We start from the raw sequence: 19,565 nt of genomic DNA on the forward strand, positions 1-19,565 counted from the left end.
GGGAGGGCAGCCATGTAGGTGAGAGATGAGGGTGGCTTGGACTTGGTGGTGACTGGGGGCTTGGAGAGAAGTAAATGGATTAGAAAGATAGAGAGTCTGAGGTGAAGGATGAGGGGTGGGGAGTCTAGGGAAGGAAGCCAGCCAGAATACCACCCAGCTCTCTGGCTTGGATGCCTGGATGGATGGTGGTGGCCTTCACTGGGGTGGACAACAAGAGAGGAAGACCAGGTTTGGTGGTGGAATACAGGAGGGGGAAAAAAGTCATGAGTTCAGTTGGGATATATCAGGTGGAGGGGCTCTGAGCAAATCAAGCAGGCAGTTGGCTGTGTGGGTGGAGCTCAGAGCAGGTCTGAGGTGTCCTGTGTCCTATGTGTCATCCCTTTGCACCAGCAGCACAAACCCCCTCTCAAGCCCCCAGGCTCAATCCTCAGCAACCTCACCTGCTTTCTGTCCACCCATCTCCCACCTTCCATATCCACAGGGTGAGTCAACCTATCCTCTTCTTCTGTAACATGGGGAGAATCACAGCATCCATCATCCTCGGTACATGAGATAGGACACAAATGCTGAGAAGCGGGCCAGGTGCTAGTCGCTGTTCTCCTTCCCTTCCGGCCACATAAATGTATTTCTCAAAGCTTCTAGGGACCAAGCTTGGTGCTGGTCATCTCCCAACAGTCCAGTCTTGATCTCACCACAGCCCTGTGTGGAATATCTATGGGGTTTTCCAAAAAGACTGGCCACTTCCAGGCCAGGCTGGTCCCAAACCACTTCCCAGCCTCCTTCCCTGCCCTCTTCATCAGGTCCTGCTTCCATCGGGTAGACAACTGCACCTCTCCCAAGCACGCATCACACCTACTCATCTACTTTCCCTCCCTCTCCTTTCTCCTTCCCCTGCCCAAGGGCTGCCCTGCTTCCCAGGCACCTCCTCTAGGAGCCTTCCCCGAAGCCTATGGGAGTGAGCTGCACCACTTCCAGATCACTCCAGCCCCTTCGTGCTCCTCTTAGGTTCTGACACTCGCTGGGCTTCCTTTGAGTCATCAGGCTCCTTTTCCCAACACATCAGCTCACTGAACACCGCGAGGCACTTGAGTTCATCACTGTGGCGTGCTGGTGCCTGGCACCGTGCCCAACCCACCGTGGGGCTCGTTTGATACAGGTGCAGGAAGTCAACACAGCCTCCAATGCAGTTTCATGTTGATCCACCTCATCTCCCACAAAGGCCAGAAAACAGGCCAGAAGGTCATTCTGGCCTGGGGATGATAAGCCTTTTCCCAGAATCTGCTCTGTGAGACAAAGTCCGAGACAAGCAAACAGAGATCAAAGTGGCCTCTGGGCCCCCTCACCTTATCAGGGTCATAGCAGCCAGCACATCCCACCCAGGGCCATGGAGTGGATTGACCGGGGCCACATCTACCTTGCGTGCTGTGGCTTATGGGAGACGCCGAGGGTTTGGGCATAAAAATTAAGAAATTGAAGGTCCAGGGGTGCCTGGGTGGGTCAGTCGGTTGAACGTCCAGCTTGGGCTCAGGTCATGATCTCACAGTTCGTGGGTTCGAGCCCCACATCGGGCTCTGTGCTGACAGCTCAGAGTCTGGAGCCTATTTCAAATTCTGTGACTCCCTCTCTCTCTGCTCCTCCCCTGCTGCTCGTGCTCTGTCTCTCTCTCTCTCTCAAAAATAAATAAGCAGTGAAAAAAAAATTAAAAAAAAAAAAAAAGAAATTGAGGGTCCAAATTGTCCCTGGGGTTTTCAACTCTACTTCTCCTTTCTTCCTAATAATGCAGAGGGCATTTCTGTCATTATGTGATAGTCTTGGGCTTTGGAGTCTGAAAGATCTGGGTTTGAATACCTGTCTGTTGCCTGCTGCAGGACCAATGTCCCGGGGGCAGAGCCACCATGAGGATAAAATAAGAGGATAAAAAGCTCAGATCAAAAGGCATACTCAGTCCTCCATCATGAACACATAGTATTTACCTTCATCTCCCCTCACCTGCCAGGGGGAGGAACGGTGAGACTTCCTTCTGCTCCTCTTTCCAAATCTGGACGAGAAGGTCCAGAGGAATGAAGCAACTGTCCTAAAGCATGGGCCCCCCACTACACATCCCCAGGACTGCCCAGCTTGCCTCTGGCAGGACGGACGCTAGGGTTGGCGCTGTTGGAGACGTGGGCGTGGGCAGACAGCGTCTACACTGCACCATCTGCCACCCGAGCCAGAGTGTGACTGTGCAAAGTTTGTTTAGTTAAAGAATTTTGAAAGTAACCCCTAACGCAGTTCAGAAGTCCACTTTTAACTGTGGCTTCTTGATGCGGGTCGCCATGTCGCTGGTGTCGCCTGAGTCAGATCCAGGATGAGATGAGCGCGCGGGGTCTTTGCCACTCACGGCAGCAGAGCACAGCTCTGTAGGAAGGACATGGTCTGAGTCTGGTCGGGAGTTCACGCGGCCGGGGATCCCCCCAAGGAGAAAGACTTCACTGCCAAGTGTTGATCCCTCCAAGTTATAATATTTGCCTTCGCCTTGTCTAATGTTTAATCCATGTTTATCCGGCACCTTATTGATTAACGGTCTGAGGGAAGTGACAGGGCAGCAGGAGCCTTGAGACCATGGACGGCACCATGGGGCTGCGGGTGCTACTGTGCGTGTGCCTGGCCTCGCTCCTCATCCTGCAGGCCATGCCCACTCAGGCTTCACCCCCAGGCAGGCCCAAAGTCAGCAAGGTATGTGGGTAAACCCTCAGGCCAGAAACAGGCCGCTGGGCCAGAGTGGGCCCGGGAGGGACACAAGACCCTTACCCCGGGGGCCAGGGCCACCCCACCCACCTCCACCACCACTGACGGGAGAGGTGATGTCCCAGCAGCTAAGGGGAGGTGAGGCCAAGGAGCGGAGGACACAAGTAGTGCCCCGCTCCCACCCCTTCGCAGATAGGCTATGGTCCCCCGCACATTCCCACTCACACTTTTCCCGGTTTTGTTTTACAGAAGCAACAGACTGTGGACACAGTGAGTGAGAGTCCCTGCAAAGGGGTCTGTGGTGGGGCCATACCGCAGCCTGTTTTCCCTCATGCTTCAGGGGGCACCCTGGGCAGAGGGACTCCATTTCCCAGAAATGGGGCCTTTCACGCCCCACTGTGGGGTCTCTGGCAGAGCGGACAGAAGGGTCTTCCCAGGAGATCTGGTCTGTTCTCTGGGCACCTGGCACCTGTGCTGGGTGTCGAGCCCCTGCACAACACGGGAGGCCTCTCACTGGCTCAGGGCCCCCATCCCCCATCACAGCCACAGCCCCTCACATCTCACTCTAGAGTGTCGACGGCGTGACCATCCGGAGTTTGAAAGTCAACTGCAAAGTCACCTCTCGCTTCGCCCACTACGTTATCACCAGCCAAGTGGTCAACAATGCCGATGAAGCCAAGGAAGTGGCCTTCGATGTGGAAATCCCCAAGACGGCCTTCATCAGTGACTTTGCCATGTGCGTGCCCTGGCTGACTCCCACACCCGAGCTGTCCATTCAACAGCCCCAGCCCCAAACCATGGCTCAGGGTGGCCAGATGGTGCAGACCATCTCCTCTGTCCCAAAGGGCCACAGGCCAGCTCCAGCACTGAGGGGATGAGCAATCCCCTTTAGGTCTGTTCTGGGCTCCCATCTTGGAGGGCGACGTGGAGCCTCTGACGGTATGTCTTCAGCATAGGGCCCAGGGAGCAAAAGCAGGCACCCGAGGCTTCCTGTTGGATTCTGTCGCTGTGGCTGTTCACCTCACTGCCGTGGGGCCTCTGAACAACTCTGCAGGCAGTGGGAGGAGGCAGGAGATGCCTCCCATGACAGGGCCTTCTCAGGGTCTAGGCCAGGAGCACCTCCAAGCCGCAGGACTGAGTGGGTGGGGGCGGGGGCACCCCCCCCCCCCCCCTGAGGGCTTCTTCCTCCCTACAGCACAGCAGATGGAAAAGCATTCATTGGGGACATAAAGGACAAAGTGACTGCGTGGAAGCAGTACCGGAAAGCGGCCGTCTCAGGAGAGAATGCCGGCCTTGTCAGGTGAGTGTGGCCTTGCTGCCCCAACCTCTGGTGCTGTCCTCGCCAGCCTTGGGCGAGAGCAGCCCCAGGCTGACGGGAAGTGAGCAAACTGCCCAAACCTAGATGCTGGCACAGGTGCACTGGACAAGGCTGGCGTTGACCCGCCCACCTTCCCAGACCAGCCTCTGAGAGAAGGGGCCCTGTCCTTGAGCCCTGACCCTGACCAGCCAGCTAAGACAAGGGTGAAGGGCAAGGAAACCTGGGAGCAGCATGAATGTAAGAGAAATTGATTCTAGGGCCATGCTTTAGATGACAAGAACCCACATGTCACTCACCATTTGTCTGTGTGTCGTGGCTGCTGGTGGTATGTGCAGGGCCTCGGGGAGAACGATGGAACAATTCACCATCCACCTCACCATCGGTGCCCGGAGCAAGGCCACCTTCCGGCTGACCTACGAGGAGGTGCTGAAGCGAAGACTTACACAGTACAACATTGACATCAAAGTCAAGCCCAAGCAGCTGGTGCACCATTTTGAGGTAGATTGCGGGTGGCTGTATGCAGGGGAGCCATATCTGGGGCAGGGCTCCCGACTCTCTGTCGCCATGGCTCTGAGGACTGGCTCCGGGCCCACCGTGTGCCATCCCAGACCTGAGCACACAGGAAAGGAACTGACTCCTTGGGCGGGTTCTAGTGGGTTCTTCATGGGCAGGGAGCTACCTGAACCCTCCAGTCTCCTCTTCCTCTCTGAGCCTCAGCTTGCTCATCTGTTAAATGGGGCTTCCTGTGTGTCCCAGAGTTGCCACAAGGATCACGACAGATATTAAATATCCAGGTAGTCGGTAGGCTAGGAAGTCCCGGGAAGACCGAGGGGCTGTGACTGTCACTGGCACCTCAGTGGCGGCCGAGTTGAGGGACCCAGGCATGCACACCTTCATTTGGCCAATATTTCTGGAGTGCGTACAACATGCCAGGCCCTGTGCTGAGGGCTGGGTGGGTGTGGCACACAGTAGGTGGCCAGGACACGGGTTGGCTCTTGGCTGAGACTTGATGGTGGCCCGAATGGGAGCCTGGCTGCTTCAATGATGCAGATCGACGTGGACATCTTTGAGCCCCAGGGGATCAGCAAGCTGGATGCCCAGGCGTCCTTCCTCCCCAAGGAACTGGCAAGCCAACTCATCAAGAAATCCTTCTCGGGAAAAAAGGTGTGTGGGCTGGCTGGGGGTGGTGGTGGGCCCCCGGGACTTCTCAGCCTGGTCCAACCCCTCACGAAGTGTCCAGGCTTGGCCCGGGAACCAGGCAGGGGCTGCAAGCCACCCTAGGGGTGAGGAAGGTAGGTGTTGTGTGGTTGGTATCCCAGAGAACTCGGCACTCCTGGTTCTCAGAGCGACTTAGCCAAATCCTGATGCTGAGGCTGGGGAAGGCATCCCCTCAGCAGGGGCAAGCCCCTGGTTGCATGGTCTGGGGTGAGCTGCTGACTTGCTTGAGCCTCGGTTTCCTCTTTGCCCGTGTCGCATGCATGGGTAAAGCATTCAGGGAAGCACAGGGCACATGAGTAAATCCCAGATGCTGTTGTAGTTAGGGGTCCAAGCTCCAGGCCTCTAGGAAACAGAACTAATTTGGGAAGGCCTTTGGGCTACCCTGCCACTTACCCCTTGTCACTCACTTCCCATTTGCAGGAATCCCCAAAGTCTCCTGCTTGCCCCTTCCCAGGTCCTGGAGGGGTGTGGCATCTGGGTGGGTGACACCCAGCCTTCTAACTTGCCCTCAATTGGAGCCAGGAACAAGCCCTTTAGTCCCCGCCTACCTTTGGTAGTGACCCCACAATAATTCACATAAAGGGAATGTTTCTTACGGTTTTGGAGGGGTTCTTTTTTAAACAAAATATGATACCCCAGAGTGTTACCCAACATGCTTGCTTTTAGTAGGAGACCAAGAAGTGGGTCTGTGTCTTCCTAACAATCCATTTTAAGTTTTGTGGGGGCTTTTTGATAAGTATATCTTACTTCTATAACAAACAAAAAGTAAAAATTAAAAAGTATTTTAAGAAAAAGTGGAATGTTACAAAAGTATAGAAAAGTATTGAGTGAAAACCATCCCTAATTTTCCTGAGCACCAACACAAAGTCAAACCAGACCTTAGCCTCTGCCCTGTGTCCTTCCTCCCAGCTTCTGCTCTTTGTCTACCTGGTGGCGGGGGGGGGGGGGGGGGGGGGGGCGGGGTCCTGTTTTCCAGCACAGTATTATAGTCTTGCTTTTGTACTCCACAGTTTGCATTAACTAATGTCTCTCTACTGACTGCTATTATCTTGTACCCAAAGTGGTGATGCTTATTGTAGAAAAGCCCAATGATTCAGAAGCGTATAAGCAAAGAAACAGATCTTCTCTCCTACCACCTTATAGGTGTGTGCTCCCAGCAGCTGGGTGGAGGGCCCACCAGATTCATTTCTATGTCCATGCAACACACACACACACACACACACACACACCTTATGTTGCGTTTGCGAACACCCTGGCGGCTGCTGCACAAGCCAGTAATGCCTCACACCCTCTGTGGTTCCAGGGTCATGTGCTTTTCCGCCCTACTGTGGGTCAGCAGCAATCCTGCCCCACGTGCTCTACATCCTTGATGAATGGAGACTTCAAGGTGACCTATGATGTCAATCGAGACAAACTCTGTGACCTCCTGGTGAGCCTGAAGCTTCTGGCCTGAGACTCAGAGGGCAGGCACGGATGCTTGTGACAGGGGCCTCACTTGTTCCTTTGTATTGTAGGTTGCCAATAACCACTTTGCCCACTTCTTTGCCCCCCAAAACCTGACGAACCTGAACAAGAACTTGGTTTTTGTGATTGACATTAGCACCTCTATGGAAGGCCAGAAAGTGAAGCAGGTAAACTGTGGCTTTAAACAGTTCACCCAGCAGAGGCTTCTTCAGCCTTGGCACGCACCCCATGGCGTTGTTGCCGGGGTCTGGGTTTGGGATTCCTGCTCCCAGTCGGAGGTGGGCAATCTGACAGCAAATCCCCCCCCTCACTGCCCACCCCCCCGCCCCGGGGCGGGCTCTGGCATCAGCCACTTCCTCGCTGTGCAACTGCGGCAAGTGCATTCACTTCTCCTCAGTAGCAAAATGAGAATGATAGCAATGCCCACGAGGTCATGAATCTGGCCATGGGGGCGCTTGGAAGATGACAGCTGTCTGCTGAATGTGCCAGGGACAAGCGTGGCTGTCCACGACGAGGAGTCTCGCAGCAGGGCACAGCCCACTGAGTGCCCTGCCCATGGTGCAGTGAGACCATGGCTGAGTGTCAGAAACTGAGCCCCCTGTGGTCCTCTTTCTTGATCCTGCCCCATTCGAGCTCCTGGTCCTTTCCTCTTCCCATGCTACGTCCCTTGTCTTCTCCATCCCCTCATCCACCCCCAGGGGTCCATAGGACACTCGTCTTCCGGTGCCACCTGGTTGGCCTGTCCATCCCTCCCACTTGTCCGCTGTGTACCTCTGCCCTGTGGATCTCTCAAAGGGGCATCTGGAGTTGACAGGAGGCACTCTCTAGGGGCCATGTCCCTCTGATGACTGTCCTGTCCTTCCAGACCAAGGAGGCACTCCTTAAAATCCTGGGGGACATGCGGCCAGGGGACTATTTCGACCTGGTCCTTTTTGGGTCTGAAGTGCAGTCATGGAGGGGCTCGTTGGTGCCAGCATCTGCCGCCAATGTGCGAGCGGCTCAAGACTTTGTGCGGCGCTTCCACCTGGCTGGGGGTAAGGGCAGGGGTCTTGGGCCACCTTGGTGTCACTTCTGTCCCCTTGGAATGAGGTCATACACTGGCCTACTTTCCTTCCTTTGCAGCCACAAACCTGAATGGAGGTTTGCTCCGGGGAATTGAGATCTTGAACCAAGCTCATGGGAGCGTCCCAGAACTCAGCAACCATGCCTCAGTTCTCATCATGTTGACAGATGGGGAGCCCACAGAGGGTAAGCACCTCAAGGGCTGTGTTGGGAGGCGGCGATCTCTTTGCAACTGAAGGCGTTCAAGCTGAGCTTGGAAACCCAACCACTGGAGGTGCTATTGGGGGGCAGAAAGGCTCCAGGGAAAATCAAGCCCTGGTCTAAAGACAGAGTTCAGACTGTAATGTCTGCAGGAGAGAGAAGGCATACTTCTATGCTGAGCTGGGAAACTGGGGAAGTACCTACATGACCCAAGGTTGCACAGACCCCAGGATGATAGGCAGGATTCCTAGGTTGAACTTAACGAACTATGTATTCAGCACCAACTGTGTGCCAAGCATAGCGCTAGGGACCAAGAAGAAATACCAAGAGAACAAGATTTGTCTCTGTGCTTAAGGAGCACAGGGTTCACTGGGGAAGGCTGACCCAGGAACAGAAGCTGTGCTGAGGGCCCTGAAAGAACAGGGTGCCAGGAGGCTGCAGGACTGCAGATAAGGGGCATCTGGCCCAGGCAGGGTCCCAGGAAGCCTTCTGGAGGAGGTGACCCATGAGTTTGGGCTGGAAGGAGGAGAGGAGGAGCAGGAAGGGATCCCTGGCACAGGGAGAAGCTTGAGGGGAAAAAAAAAAAGTTTGTGCGATGGCGGGGCCTGCCTAAGAACAACATGCGCAGAATAGGTGAAACTAGGTTTGGGAAGGTCAGTGTGGTCTCACGGGCCATGGCAATGACGCATGGGAGGGTTTAGAGCAGAATCTGGTCTGCTTATGATAGGTCCATATAGTTGGGCAAGTCTTTGAGAGGCTGTTAGGATCTGTTATAGTCGTTGGGAGCCAGTGGGAGACATTGCCTCAAGAGGCTGGTGGGGACTGGAGATGGGGGGGGGGTCTGAGATAGGAGGCTTGGCCCCCAGGGAGTGTGCCCCAAAGGTCCATTGTGCCCTACATGCCTGTGTTTGGTATCCTGTCACTGCCTGGGTGTGTGGCTGCAGGGGTGACAGACCGTTCCCAAATCCTCAAGAACGTCCGCAACGCCATCGGGGGCAGGTTCCCACTCTACAACTTGGGCTTTGGCCACAACGTGGACTGGAACTTCCTGGAGGTCATGTCCATGGAGAACAACGGACGGGCTCAGAGAATTTACGAGGACCACGATGCCACCCAGCAGCTGCAGGTCTCCTCCTACCCCCTCTGCCCCCCCAACATACCACCAATGGAATGCCATGGGGGAGCCTGGTCTTAGCAGTCTTTCGCCCATCCATCCAGAGAAGCAGACAAAATTCTGGAATGTGGTTGGAATCAGCTGCATGACCTCAAACCAGTTACTTAACCCCTATGAACCTGCAATTCCATCTATAAAATGGGGGTCCCAATACTCTACTTTGTGAGTGAGTCTCCCCATTGGGTGCCCCAGGTGACCCACCAGCTCTGAGGCTGTGCTCCCCCGCCCCACCCCTGCAGGGTTTCTACGACCAGGTAGCGAACCCCCTACTGGTGGATGTGGAGTTGCTCTATCCCCAGGACACCGTCTCAGCTGTGACCCAGCACCGCCATAAACAGTACTACGAAGGCTCGGAGATCATGGTGGCTGGGCGCATCGCTGACCACAAATCGAGCAGTTTCAAAGCTGATGTGCTGGCCCGTGGGGTAAACACTGGGGCTGCGGAGGGTGGAGAGGTCAGGCAGCACCCAGAGGCTCCAAATCCACACTCGTTCTCCACCCGTCCCTGCTGTCCCCAGGCTTCTCTTTCCCCAGAGCAGCGCCCCCACCTCTGCACCATGCCACACATACCCCAGGCCAGAACATTCCTCCACGCAGGCATCCAGGGGATGGGCTGGGATGGAACTGACATAGCCTTGATTATTTGTAGTCCCTTGGCCCAAAACGGATCACCTGTTATTCCTTACATCGTTCTCTGCAAAGGCATGAGAGAGCAAGAGGCCAGCCTCTTCTGTTTCACTTGACAATCTTTTCCTGAACACCCAGATTGGTGCCACGGTGCAAGTGCATGTGTGCGTGTGCATGCTGTGGGGGTCACAGGTGTGTGAGACATGGACCCTGTCCTGCTGGGGGTGGCTTCAAGCCCTGCTGTGTGGTCAAGCGTTCAGAACGGGGGCTTTGGGTGAGGAAAGCTGTGCCGGACCCCGGCTCCGCCCTGACCGGCTGGGTGACCTTGAGCAAATGGGTCCAGCTCTCCAGTCCTCAGTTTCTTTTTCTGTACCGTGGGGTGATACTGCCCTGGAGAGTTGTGTGGATTAAGTGAAATAATCTATGTAATATGCTTGCACGGTGCCTGGGGCACGGGATTCCCTCAGGAAGTGAAGTCCCACTATCGTAGCTGGGGACAGAACAGCATTTGCAGGTGGGGCCGCGGTGGGCATTTGAAGGAGGGGACATGGTGGAAACGGCTAGATGGTGGAAGTAGCTGGATGCTTGCTGGCACGTCCCAGAGAGAGTAATGTCAGGAGGCCAGGGTCTGGTCCTCCCATTCCTGGGGTCCCCAGGGCCGAGGCCCCACTGGCTCACTGACGGTGCTCAGCAAGCGTGTGCGGGATGAAGGGATGAGTGAGCGTTAGGACCGCAGCTCGGGGAAAGGCAGTGCTGAGAAAGAATCGCAGAGCCCGGATGTGGCGGGGTGGGGGGTCTGGGCCCTCCGCCACCAGCCTGCTGTTGTGCCCTTCACGGCGCCGGGCCACTCTCCCCGTGACCACCCTCAGGAGGGCCAAGAATTCAAGGCGACCTGCCTGGTGGATGAAGAGGAGATGAAGAAGCTGCTCCAGGAGCGGGGCCACGTGCTGGAGAACCACGTTGAACGGCTCTGGGCCTACCTCACCATCCAGGAGCTGCTGGCCAAGCGGTAGGACCCCTGCGGCGGGGGTGGACACCAGGGCCTCTGGACCAGTGAGGTGAACGGAGAAGGGGTGCTTCTGGGCCTTCGAGGTTGGGAGCGGGTCAGGCTGACTGGCGTTCGGCTTCGCTCACTGAGTTGTACCAACCAGTCAGTCGACAGCGTGGGCGGGACCCGGATTGCCTCCGCTGAGCTGCCGGGCAGGGGGAGGCTGCCCTTTACTGAGGGGGCCGCTGCGTCCAGACACGCTTGGGCAATCCTCACAGCCTGTGGGGGAATTTCCTCATTATCCCCATTTCGCAGAGGAGCAAGCGGAGGCTCAGAGAAGTTAGACCGCTCCCCAGAATCTCCCAGCTGTTAAATTCTCTGCGTATTTCTGAGGCGCGTCCCTCAACCCTGCCGAATCGCCAGGTTTTCCAGGTGGGAGGGCTTTAAATCACGAGGCCCTTGAAGGCGGCCACGGAACAGGGGCACTGCAGGTGCCTGATTCGTGTTTGCTGAATGAGTGAGTGAGTGACCAAATGAGCAAAAGGGCCGGGGAGTTCAAGTCCGTTGTCATCCAGGCCGTGGGGCTTGGAGCCGGTGTGTGTCTCGTAGGATGAAGTTGGAGGGGAAGGAGAAGGCCACCGCGACGGCCAAGGCCCTGCAGATGTCGCTGGCCTACCAGTTTGTGACCCCACTGACCTCCATGACCATCAGAGGCATGACGGACGAGGATGGCCTGGAACCCATCATTGACAAGCCCCCCGAGGGTAGGGGTGCTACAAAGGGGGAGGCTGCGGGTCTGCGGAGGTTTCTGAGGGCCAAAAACTTCCTGGGTTTTGATTCTCTTCCCTTTTTCTCCCTTCCAGATTCTCTGCCCTTGGGTGAGTTTTTCAATCACGTTGGTTTCCAGGAGGGTCTCCTGGGGTCAGGCAAGCAGCTGGTGCCCCAGCCCCCAGGGGCGTATCCCCCTGGTCCGCATCCTCCAGCCTTTCACCACAAATCAGCAGTTGCCCGCTGCACGCCTGGGGAGCCCTTGTGCAGCCTCCTCCATCCGGGCCTCCATGTGAGGCTGTGTCTGCCCAGCGGCCAGGGTGGGGGTGCCCAGGGAGGCCTTCGAGCCCAGGCCTGCCTGGCCTTTGGGCCCCGGATGCCCTTGGGGAACGAGGCGTGTGCCTTTCAGGTAGGGCGCTGAGGGTGATGCTGTCCTCTCTCGCTGTCCTCCACAGAGATGCTGGGACACAGAAAGAGTAAGTGGCAGCATCTCCCGGACATACATCTCTACCTCTCTCCTCCTTGTGCCGTTGTCCCTCAGGCGGTACGTTCAGTCCTGAGCGAAGCTCCTATTTGCCTGAGGAGGAAACGACAGCCGGTCTGAGGCTTCCTCACTGACTCTCCCTGGGATCCTCAGAACTGCCTCCTGACTGTCCCTGGCCTCCCCTTGTGCCAGCAGCTCCATCGGGCCCCCATGGAAGGAGGCAGACCGGGGGCCAGCACACCAGGAGGCATCAGGGGCTCGGGGTCGCTCCTGTGGCTTCAGGCCGGCCACCTGGGTGGAGGGGTCTGGGGAAAGGAGTCAACAGCCCCAGGGAAGCGGGGTGCCGTCCTCCTAACTGCCATTCATTCCCCGCCAGCGTTCATGCTGTCGGCCTTGCAACCTTCCCCGACTCAATCCAGCTCCAACATCCAGCAGTTGCCAAACCAAGTGACTGGCGGTGAGTCCTGGGGAGGGTCTGGGGGACACCCCTGCCTTGCTCCTGGCCGGCCCTAGCCCACCTTCCGGATGCCCAATCTAACAGACTCCATCCTATGCCCCCAGTGGACACTGACCCCCACTTCCTCATCCACGTGCCCCAGAAAGAGGATACCCTGTGCTTCAATATCGATGAGGAGCCCGGTGTGGTCCTGAGCCTGGTGCAGGACCCTGACACAGGTATGGGTGACATCACTGATTCTGCCAGACAGCGTGGGGCCTGGACTCCTCGGCCCTCGCTGTATAGCTGCAGACAGGACAGTGGCAGTGGCCGCCACTTCCCACAGCCCGTGCCCCAGCATCATCTGGCTGGACTCAACCTGCCTCCTTCCCTCCCATCCACCTGCCCTAGATGGCACCTGCTTCGTGGACATGTGACTGGTGGGGGCACACAGGACCCTATGCTTAGAAGGGTCCACGCTTGATTTAATACTCTGCTGTAACTGTTTTGAAATTCTTAATGCTTTTTGAACAAAGGGCCCCTCACTTCCATTTTGTACCAAGTTCTGCAAGTTACATAGTGATCCTGCCCTGCGTTCAGCCTCTGAGGGGGCCTCTGAGTTCATCCCCCGTCAGTGCTCTGGGGTGGGAATGACTCCCTGTCTCTTGGCCACTCTCTCTCCCTCCCTCCCAGTCCAGTCAGGCCATCTGCAAGGGTTCATTGAGTATCTCCTGGGGGCCATGGGGGTAGTAAGTCCCTACTCTTGTGGAGTTTAGGGAAGGGAGACAAACAGGCAAGCAAATTCTCTGATGATAGCCTCAGAGCATGAGGCATGATGTGGTGGTAGTGAGGATGATGAGGGGGCTTTGGGGCTGCTCAGGTCATAGGAGGCCTCTGTGACCTGCTTCTGTGTCAGGGTTTAGAGCCACAGAGAAGGAGCAGGCCCAAGTCCTGCAAGGTGTCTTTCATGGCCCGGATGTGAGGGCTCAGTGACAGGTAGTGTGGGGGGGGGGGGCGGCGCAGAGTGGTGCTGTGTGGCCTCCACTAATCCTGAAAACCCCTCAGGAGGTGAGCCCCTCAAAGCTGGTGTGGGATGGGTGGGGTGTGGGTGTCTCCCGGGGGGAGGTGCGGCATGAGCACAGGCAGGCTGGTGGGGTTCTGGCGAGAGCAGACCCCTCCCTGACCTGGACGGCCCCTCACCCCGCTGCAGGCTTCTCAGTGAATGGGCAGCTCATTGGCAACAAGGCCAGGAGCCCCGGGCAGCATGAGGGCACGTACTTCGGGCGGCTGGGGATCGCCAACCCCGCAACGGACTTTCATCTGGAAGTGACTCCCCAGAACATTACGCTGAACCCCGGCTTGGGCGGCCCTGTGTTCTCCTGGGGAGACCAGGCTTCACTGCGGCAGCATGAGTAACCAGGCTGGGGCCGGGGGCTGGGTGGGGAGGCAAGGGCAAGGGTGGTTAGGGACAGGCACGAAGCCCCAGAGCCAGCTCAGCTGCCTGAGCTTGCCGGGTCCTGGTCACCTGCGCCATGGCAGTGAATGACATCCATGTGGCTTCCCTGGGAGCTGGGCAGACATGTGGGACCCTGAGGACCACCCCACCCATTTCCCTCAGTTCCCAGACACGTGCTCCAGGCCCGGCTGCCTGCGGGTCTGGGCTCCCAGGCTCCCTCGCCCTACGGTCCATCCCATCTCCACCAAGCAAAGCCGACTCACCTCCCCGGCCCAGGGCAAAGGCTACCCATTCCCTGAAACTCCAGAGTGCTCTTTCAGCACCTGTGTTAGCATGCCTTGCCTTGTGTTTGTTCCTTCCTTCACTCATTCACTCAGCAAACTCTGCTGAGCATCAGAGCCTGACGCCGGGCAGAGAGCTATAGAAAGAGGTGGGCAGGGTCCAGGTGGAGGACACAGATGATGAGTGGTGGTCAAAGAACACAGACTTTGATATTAGACAGGCTGGAGTTTAAGTCCTGGCTTTACCGCTTTCCAGCTGTGTGACCTTGGGCAAGTTACTTAACCTCTTTGAGCCTCACAGGATCACAGTGAGAACTGAATGATGCAGTTTGTAGGGAGGGCTTAGCACAGGGTCTAGCACACTGTAGGGGCCCCATACACAATAGCAACATGTGAGAGGGTAACACCCACCATCTGGGAGTGAGGGTGAGGAGCTCATGAGATCTGGGTCCAAGAGGACGAGGGTGACCGAATGGAGAAAGGTGTAATGTGGCTGCATCTGCCCTCACGGCCACCTGGCTCTGCAGGGTGGTAGTGACCATCAACAGGAAGAGGAACCTGGTGGTGTCTGTGGAGGACGGGGGCACTTTTGAGGTCGTCTTGCACCGGGTGTGGAAGGGGAGTGCCATTCACCAGGACTTCCTGGGCTTCTACGTGCTGGACAGTCACCGGATGTCGGCACGGACACACGGGCTGCTGGGTACGACCTGCAAGGCAGGCAGAGCTGTGGGGTGTGCTGTTGAAGCCAGCGGGCTCGCCATGGGTCAGACTTGCCTCTGGGCACCGAACACACTTCCCTCCAACTTGGCCATCAAGACTCAAAGGTCCAAAGAGGGCTTGTCCTGGGGAAGGTCTTGTCCCTCAGAAAGGTGATCACACACAAGGTGAAACTCAGGCTTAAGTGGACCTGGGGGCGAGCAGGAGACATCCGACTAGCAGGAGGGTCCAAACAGACCGGGCTCCCCAAGACCTCCTGGGTGTGATGGGTCACTGGCCACACCGCTTCCCCTGGTGGCCTTCCTGCAGACCCTGCTCTCTCTGGGCACCTCCCTCTCAACCCTCTCTCCCCAGCCACGTTCTTTCGGAGTTGGTCTAAAAGAGGCAGGAGGTACAACCACCTGCCAGTAGGTGCTTCTCTGGAGCAGGTGAACTAAAGGAGGCTTTCGATGCCAAAATGTATCAGAAATAGTCATGCCCTTAAGAAAAAACACCCAGGCGACCCTAACCCTCCAGTGAGCACCTGCTGATTGCAAGGCCCCTCAATGGTCACTGCTGCTTCCAATGTACCTTTCCAGGACAATTCTTCCACCCCTTTGATTTTGAAGTGTCTGACCCCCACCCGGGCTCCGACCCCACAAAGACAGATGCCACAATGGTGGTGAAGAGCCGGCAGCTGACCGTCACCAGGTGGGTGGGTGGCTCTCCCAGCATCTCTGCCCTTGGCATTCCTGTGGTTGGTCAGGGCCTTCCTCGTGGTGTCACACAGATGGAGTGGGCTTCCTGGAGGGGGTGCAGCCCTGCTGAGTCCAAAGGTAACCCCAGCTGATTTGTATCTCCCAAGGGGCTTGCAAAAAGACTACAGCAAGGACCCCCGGCATGGGGCTGAGGTGACCTGCTGGTTCATCCACAACAATGGGGCTGGGCTGATCGATGGCGTTTACACTGACTATATTGTCCCTGACATCTTCTGAGCCCCCGGCCAACACACCTGTCCTTCCTTGGGCTCACGGCAGAGGAGAACAGCATCCTGACCCACTGCCCAGGACACATCTTGCTGTCTAAGCTGATCCACTGTGTCAAAGCACCCGTGACTTCCATTAAAGAGAAGCTATGTCCAGTCCAGGCCGGCTGCTTTCTGGGAGGGAGGGCGATGGGGAGGCAATCCAAGATGCCGTCAGGAAGGACTCAGGGGTCATAGCAGACCTGGAGGCCGGGAGGAAACCCATGCTAACTTTGCCCCCACCCCACCTTGTTTGCTGCAGCTGCCAGACCCTATGCTCTCTGAGCATCTGGAGTGTCCCCTGCACACAGCTATCCCTACAGGTCCAAGGCCCAAAGGACACTGTGGCAGCCTATATAGGCAGTGTTCTAAGTGCCTTCATTGAATTAACTAAATGTATGCTCCCAACAGTCTTAGGGGGGATACCGTTTTACCCATTTATAGCTGCGGAAACTGAGGTTAGGTAACTTGTCCCAAGTCACTCATGAATGGCCCAACTGGGATTTGAACCCATACTGTCTGGTGCCAGCATCTGTGTGCTTAAGCACCCCCCTGTGAATACTCCTGTCAGGCTGGGCAGCTGATGGCCGCAGCCCACTGAGATTGGGTTCTAGATATTCCAGAGCATCGCTTAAAATGAACATAAGAAAGGCACAAACCATATATGGACTTGGGGTCCCTACGTAGTCCTGCCGAGAGCTGGATGCTGCACCCATGGGCACAGGGCCTCCCCCTCAGCTCGACTCTGCAGCTGTGGCTTTGCAACGCCTTACACTGGGGATAGTTCCCAAAGGCAGGGATAGCCAGTCCCCAGAAGCTGTGATTCCAGGGAGCCAGTGATGGCAGCCCGCTGGCTCCTCATGCTGACACCTGGAATGATCTTTTCAGGTCTCCTTCCTTTGGCTTCACCTTGGGGCCCGGTTAAAGTTCAATGTCACAGGGTGCAAGGAGATGAGCCTATACTATACCTTGGGGAGCTTCTGGCCCTCTGGGTGATGGGCATTTCTTTTCCAAAGATTTCTACTTTTTCTCTGCTGGCTTCTGTCCAGTTCCCACTGCAGTGGAGGCCCTTGAAGACCCAGAGCAATAACACAAATCTGGGGGTGCCTGGGTGGCTCAGTTGGTTAAGCATCTGGCTTCAGTTCAGATCATGGTCTCACAGCTTGTGGGTTCCAGCCCCATGTTGGGCTCTGTGCTGACAGTTTGGAGCCTGGAGCCTACCTCGGATTCTGTGTCTCCCTCTCTCTGCCTCTCCTCTGCTCACGAGCTGTCGCTTTCTCCTTCAAAAACAAATAGACATTAAAAAAATGGTTTTAGGGGCGCCTGGGTGGCGCAGTCGGTTAAGCGTCCGACTTCAGCCAGGTCACGATCTCGCGGTCCGTGAGTTCGAGCCCCGCGTCGGGCTCTGGGCTGATGGCTCAGAGCCTGGAGCCTGTTTCCGATTCTGTGTCTCCCTCTCTCTCTGCCCCTCCCCCGTTCATGCTCTGTCTCTCTCTGCCAAAAATAGATAAACGTTGAAAAAAAAAATAAAAAAAAAAAATGGTTTTAAAGTAACACAGATGCTGAGATCCAGGGCTGCCCCAGGCCCAGGGAACATAGAGCCCTCCCTCAGTGGCAGGTAGTGGGGGGTGGGGGCGGGTGGCCAACAGAGTTTCAGGGACCAACCGCCATCTGCAGCATCCTGGGCTTCTCAAGGGAGAGCCATGGGCTCCCAGATGACCGGCCGCCCGAAGCAAGGCTCTCCTGTGGAGTGGAAAAGGGGGAGCCCAAAGATCTCTTAGATTCCGTCTAATTCTCAAGTCTGCATGGTGACTCTGGGTCCCTCCAAGACCCCAGCTGTCCCTCTGGTGCCTGTTGAGCAGCTTCCGAAGTCCTACTTCGAGTTGTCCCTCCCACAAAAGTCTAAGTAACTGGGGAGGAGGTGGTACCTAGAGGAAAGGCTGGGGAGGCTCCACAGGCAGCTGCGGGGCCACAAGGAGCCACCGGACACTACTGTGAAGACAACAGTTCTGCCACAGCCCCCATCGCCTGGAAGTCAGCGACCATGGGCGCTGAGAATGACCACATGGACGAGATGTTCTGGGAGCCAGGAACCTTGGGGCCAGGCTGCAGCGCAGCTCTGAGAGGGGTCTTGGCTCTGCTCCTGGGGGTCAGCACTGAGCTCGGCACCAGCCGGCAGTGGGGGTGTGTAAGGATCCAGAAGCCTGGGGAGCACAGGCACCCCAGCTGGCCTCTTCCACAGGTGGTGACCCTCTCAGTGGCTGCTTCATCTGGTCCAACGTCATCTTGCTGACTTGGCAACTGTCATTGCTTCTGTGGCTCATGCCACTTCCAGCCACTAGTCCTATTTTTCCTCATGGCTTCTGCTCCTCATGGAGTCTTCTTTCTGCCTTCTCGCCCTTTCTCTGCTCCTGGCAGTCAACTCTCTCTGTATAACTCACAGTTGGGTGTGGAGCTTTCATCCAAGGCCATGGTATGTCATAAATTAGCTGCCTTGTGCCCAGGCAGCCTCGTCAACACCATTCAGTGGTGGCCCCGTGGGAGAGTCACGGGGTCACTTTGCTCAGAAGAGTATGTGTATGGCAGGCACATGGTGGCCACTCTGGAAGGTCTGGGAGCTGGCAGGTTCTTGGCATGACCCAGGGTGGGCCTGGGCTCTTCCTCTGAGGGTCCCATTGTCCTGGAGACCAGAGCTCCAGCCTCACTGGAGACTCTTAGGGGAATGATTCTCCAGGAGGCGAGGGCAGCTGAGTCCCTGGCCATCCCCCAGGAACACAGGGATGAATGTGACATGGCCTGGCCCTCCAGGAGCTCGGACTCTAGAGTCTAGAGGACTCTAGGGTGATTACACCCAAACATACAAGCCTCAACAAAAGGTGAAATGGAGCAGACCCTCAGGGGCTGGGAGCCTGGAGCAGAGCTGTGTGGGGTCAGCTAGGGGACAAAACAGGAAGGCTTCTGGGATGGGACATCAGGCTGGCAGGGCGAGAGGTGCAAGTGCAGAGACGGGGAGGGCATGCCAGTGGGAAGAGAGTAAGTTTGGAAAAGCAAGTTGGAGCTAGATCACAGCGAGCGCTGGCGCACAGGCCTGGGGTTTGTCCTTTCCCTGGGGCTGTGAGAACCCAAGAAGGGTAATGAACAAGGTGTTTGGCCATGGAGGTCTGAGCCTCACTGTGGCCGGCCTGGCTTTGCACTCTGGCTGCCTGGAGAAGGCTGGGAGGCTTCTGTCCAGGAGGTCAGACTCAAGGCCACGTTAGTGGTGCAGGTAACGGACAACAGGCAGCAGTGCTGAGATGCCATTGGCTATCTTTTTTTTTGTCTTTCCAAGATTTTATTTAAATTCAAGTTAGTTAACATGCAGTGTAGCATTGGTTTCAGGAGTAGAATTAAGTGATTCATCACTTACACATAACACCCAGTGCTCACCCCAGCAAGTGCCCTCCTTAATGCCCATCACCCATCTAGCCCGTCCCCCCACCCACCTCCGGCCCACAACCCTCAGTTTGTTTTCTGTAGTTAAGGGTCTCTTATGGTTTGCCTCCCTCTCCGTTTTTATCTTACAAAATTTTCCTTCCCTCTTCCCCTATGGTCATCTGTTGTGTTTCTTAAATTCCACATAGGAGTGAAATCATACAATATTT

At 56.5% G+C, this 19,565-nt stretch overlaps 1 protein-coding gene across 3 annotated transcripts; it reads left to right on the forward strand.

The window, feature by feature from the left end:
• Window positions 1–2,562: 2,562 nt before the first annotated feature.
• ITIH1 (inter-alpha-trypsin inhibitor heavy chain 1) lies at window positions 2,563–16,044 on the forward strand. 3 transcript variants are annotated; one of them, XM_045493143.1, is made up of 22 exons: window positions 2,564–2,715; window positions 2,977–2,997; window positions 3,297–3,463; window positions 3,923–4,027; window positions 4,381–4,543; window positions 5,096–5,209; window positions 6,567–6,692; window positions 6,778–6,894; window positions 7,593–7,761; window positions 7,850–7,975; window positions 8,935–9,116; window positions 9,404–9,589; window positions 10,661–10,800; window positions 11,389–11,543; window positions 11,643–11,657; window positions 12,003–12,023; window positions 12,408–12,488; window positions 12,593–12,706; window positions 13,678–13,879; window positions 14,732–14,904; window positions 15,500–15,611; window positions 15,766–16,044. In XM_045493143.1, exons 1-22 carry the CDS (start codon window positions 2,602–2,604, stop codon window positions 15,893–15,895), a joined length of 2,733 nt encoding a protein of 910 aa, XP_045349099.1. In that variant the 5' UTR covers window positions 2,564–2,601; the 3' UTR covers window positions 15,896–16,044. The 3 variants fall into 3 exon arrangements, 2 of the variants coding, with proteins under 2 accessions (XP_045349100.1, XP_045349099.1); XR_006715865.1 differs by lacking the exon at window positions 14,732–14,904 and having other exon boundaries at window positions 2,563–2,715; window positions 15,766–15,883; XM_045493144.1 differs by lacking the exon at window positions 2,977–2,997 and having other exon boundaries at window positions 2,563–2,715.
• The last annotated feature ends 3,521 nt before the right edge of the window (window positions 16,045–19,565 follow it).

Source organism: Leopardus geoffroyi, chromosome A2, assembly GCF_018350155.1.
Source record: "Leopardus geoffroyi isolate Oge1 chromosome A2, O.geoffroyi_Oge1_pat1.0, whole genome shotgun sequence".
In the NCBI taxonomy this organism is placed as follows: Eukaryota; Metazoa; Chordata; class Mammalia; order Carnivora; family Felidae; genus Leopardus; species Leopardus geoffroyi.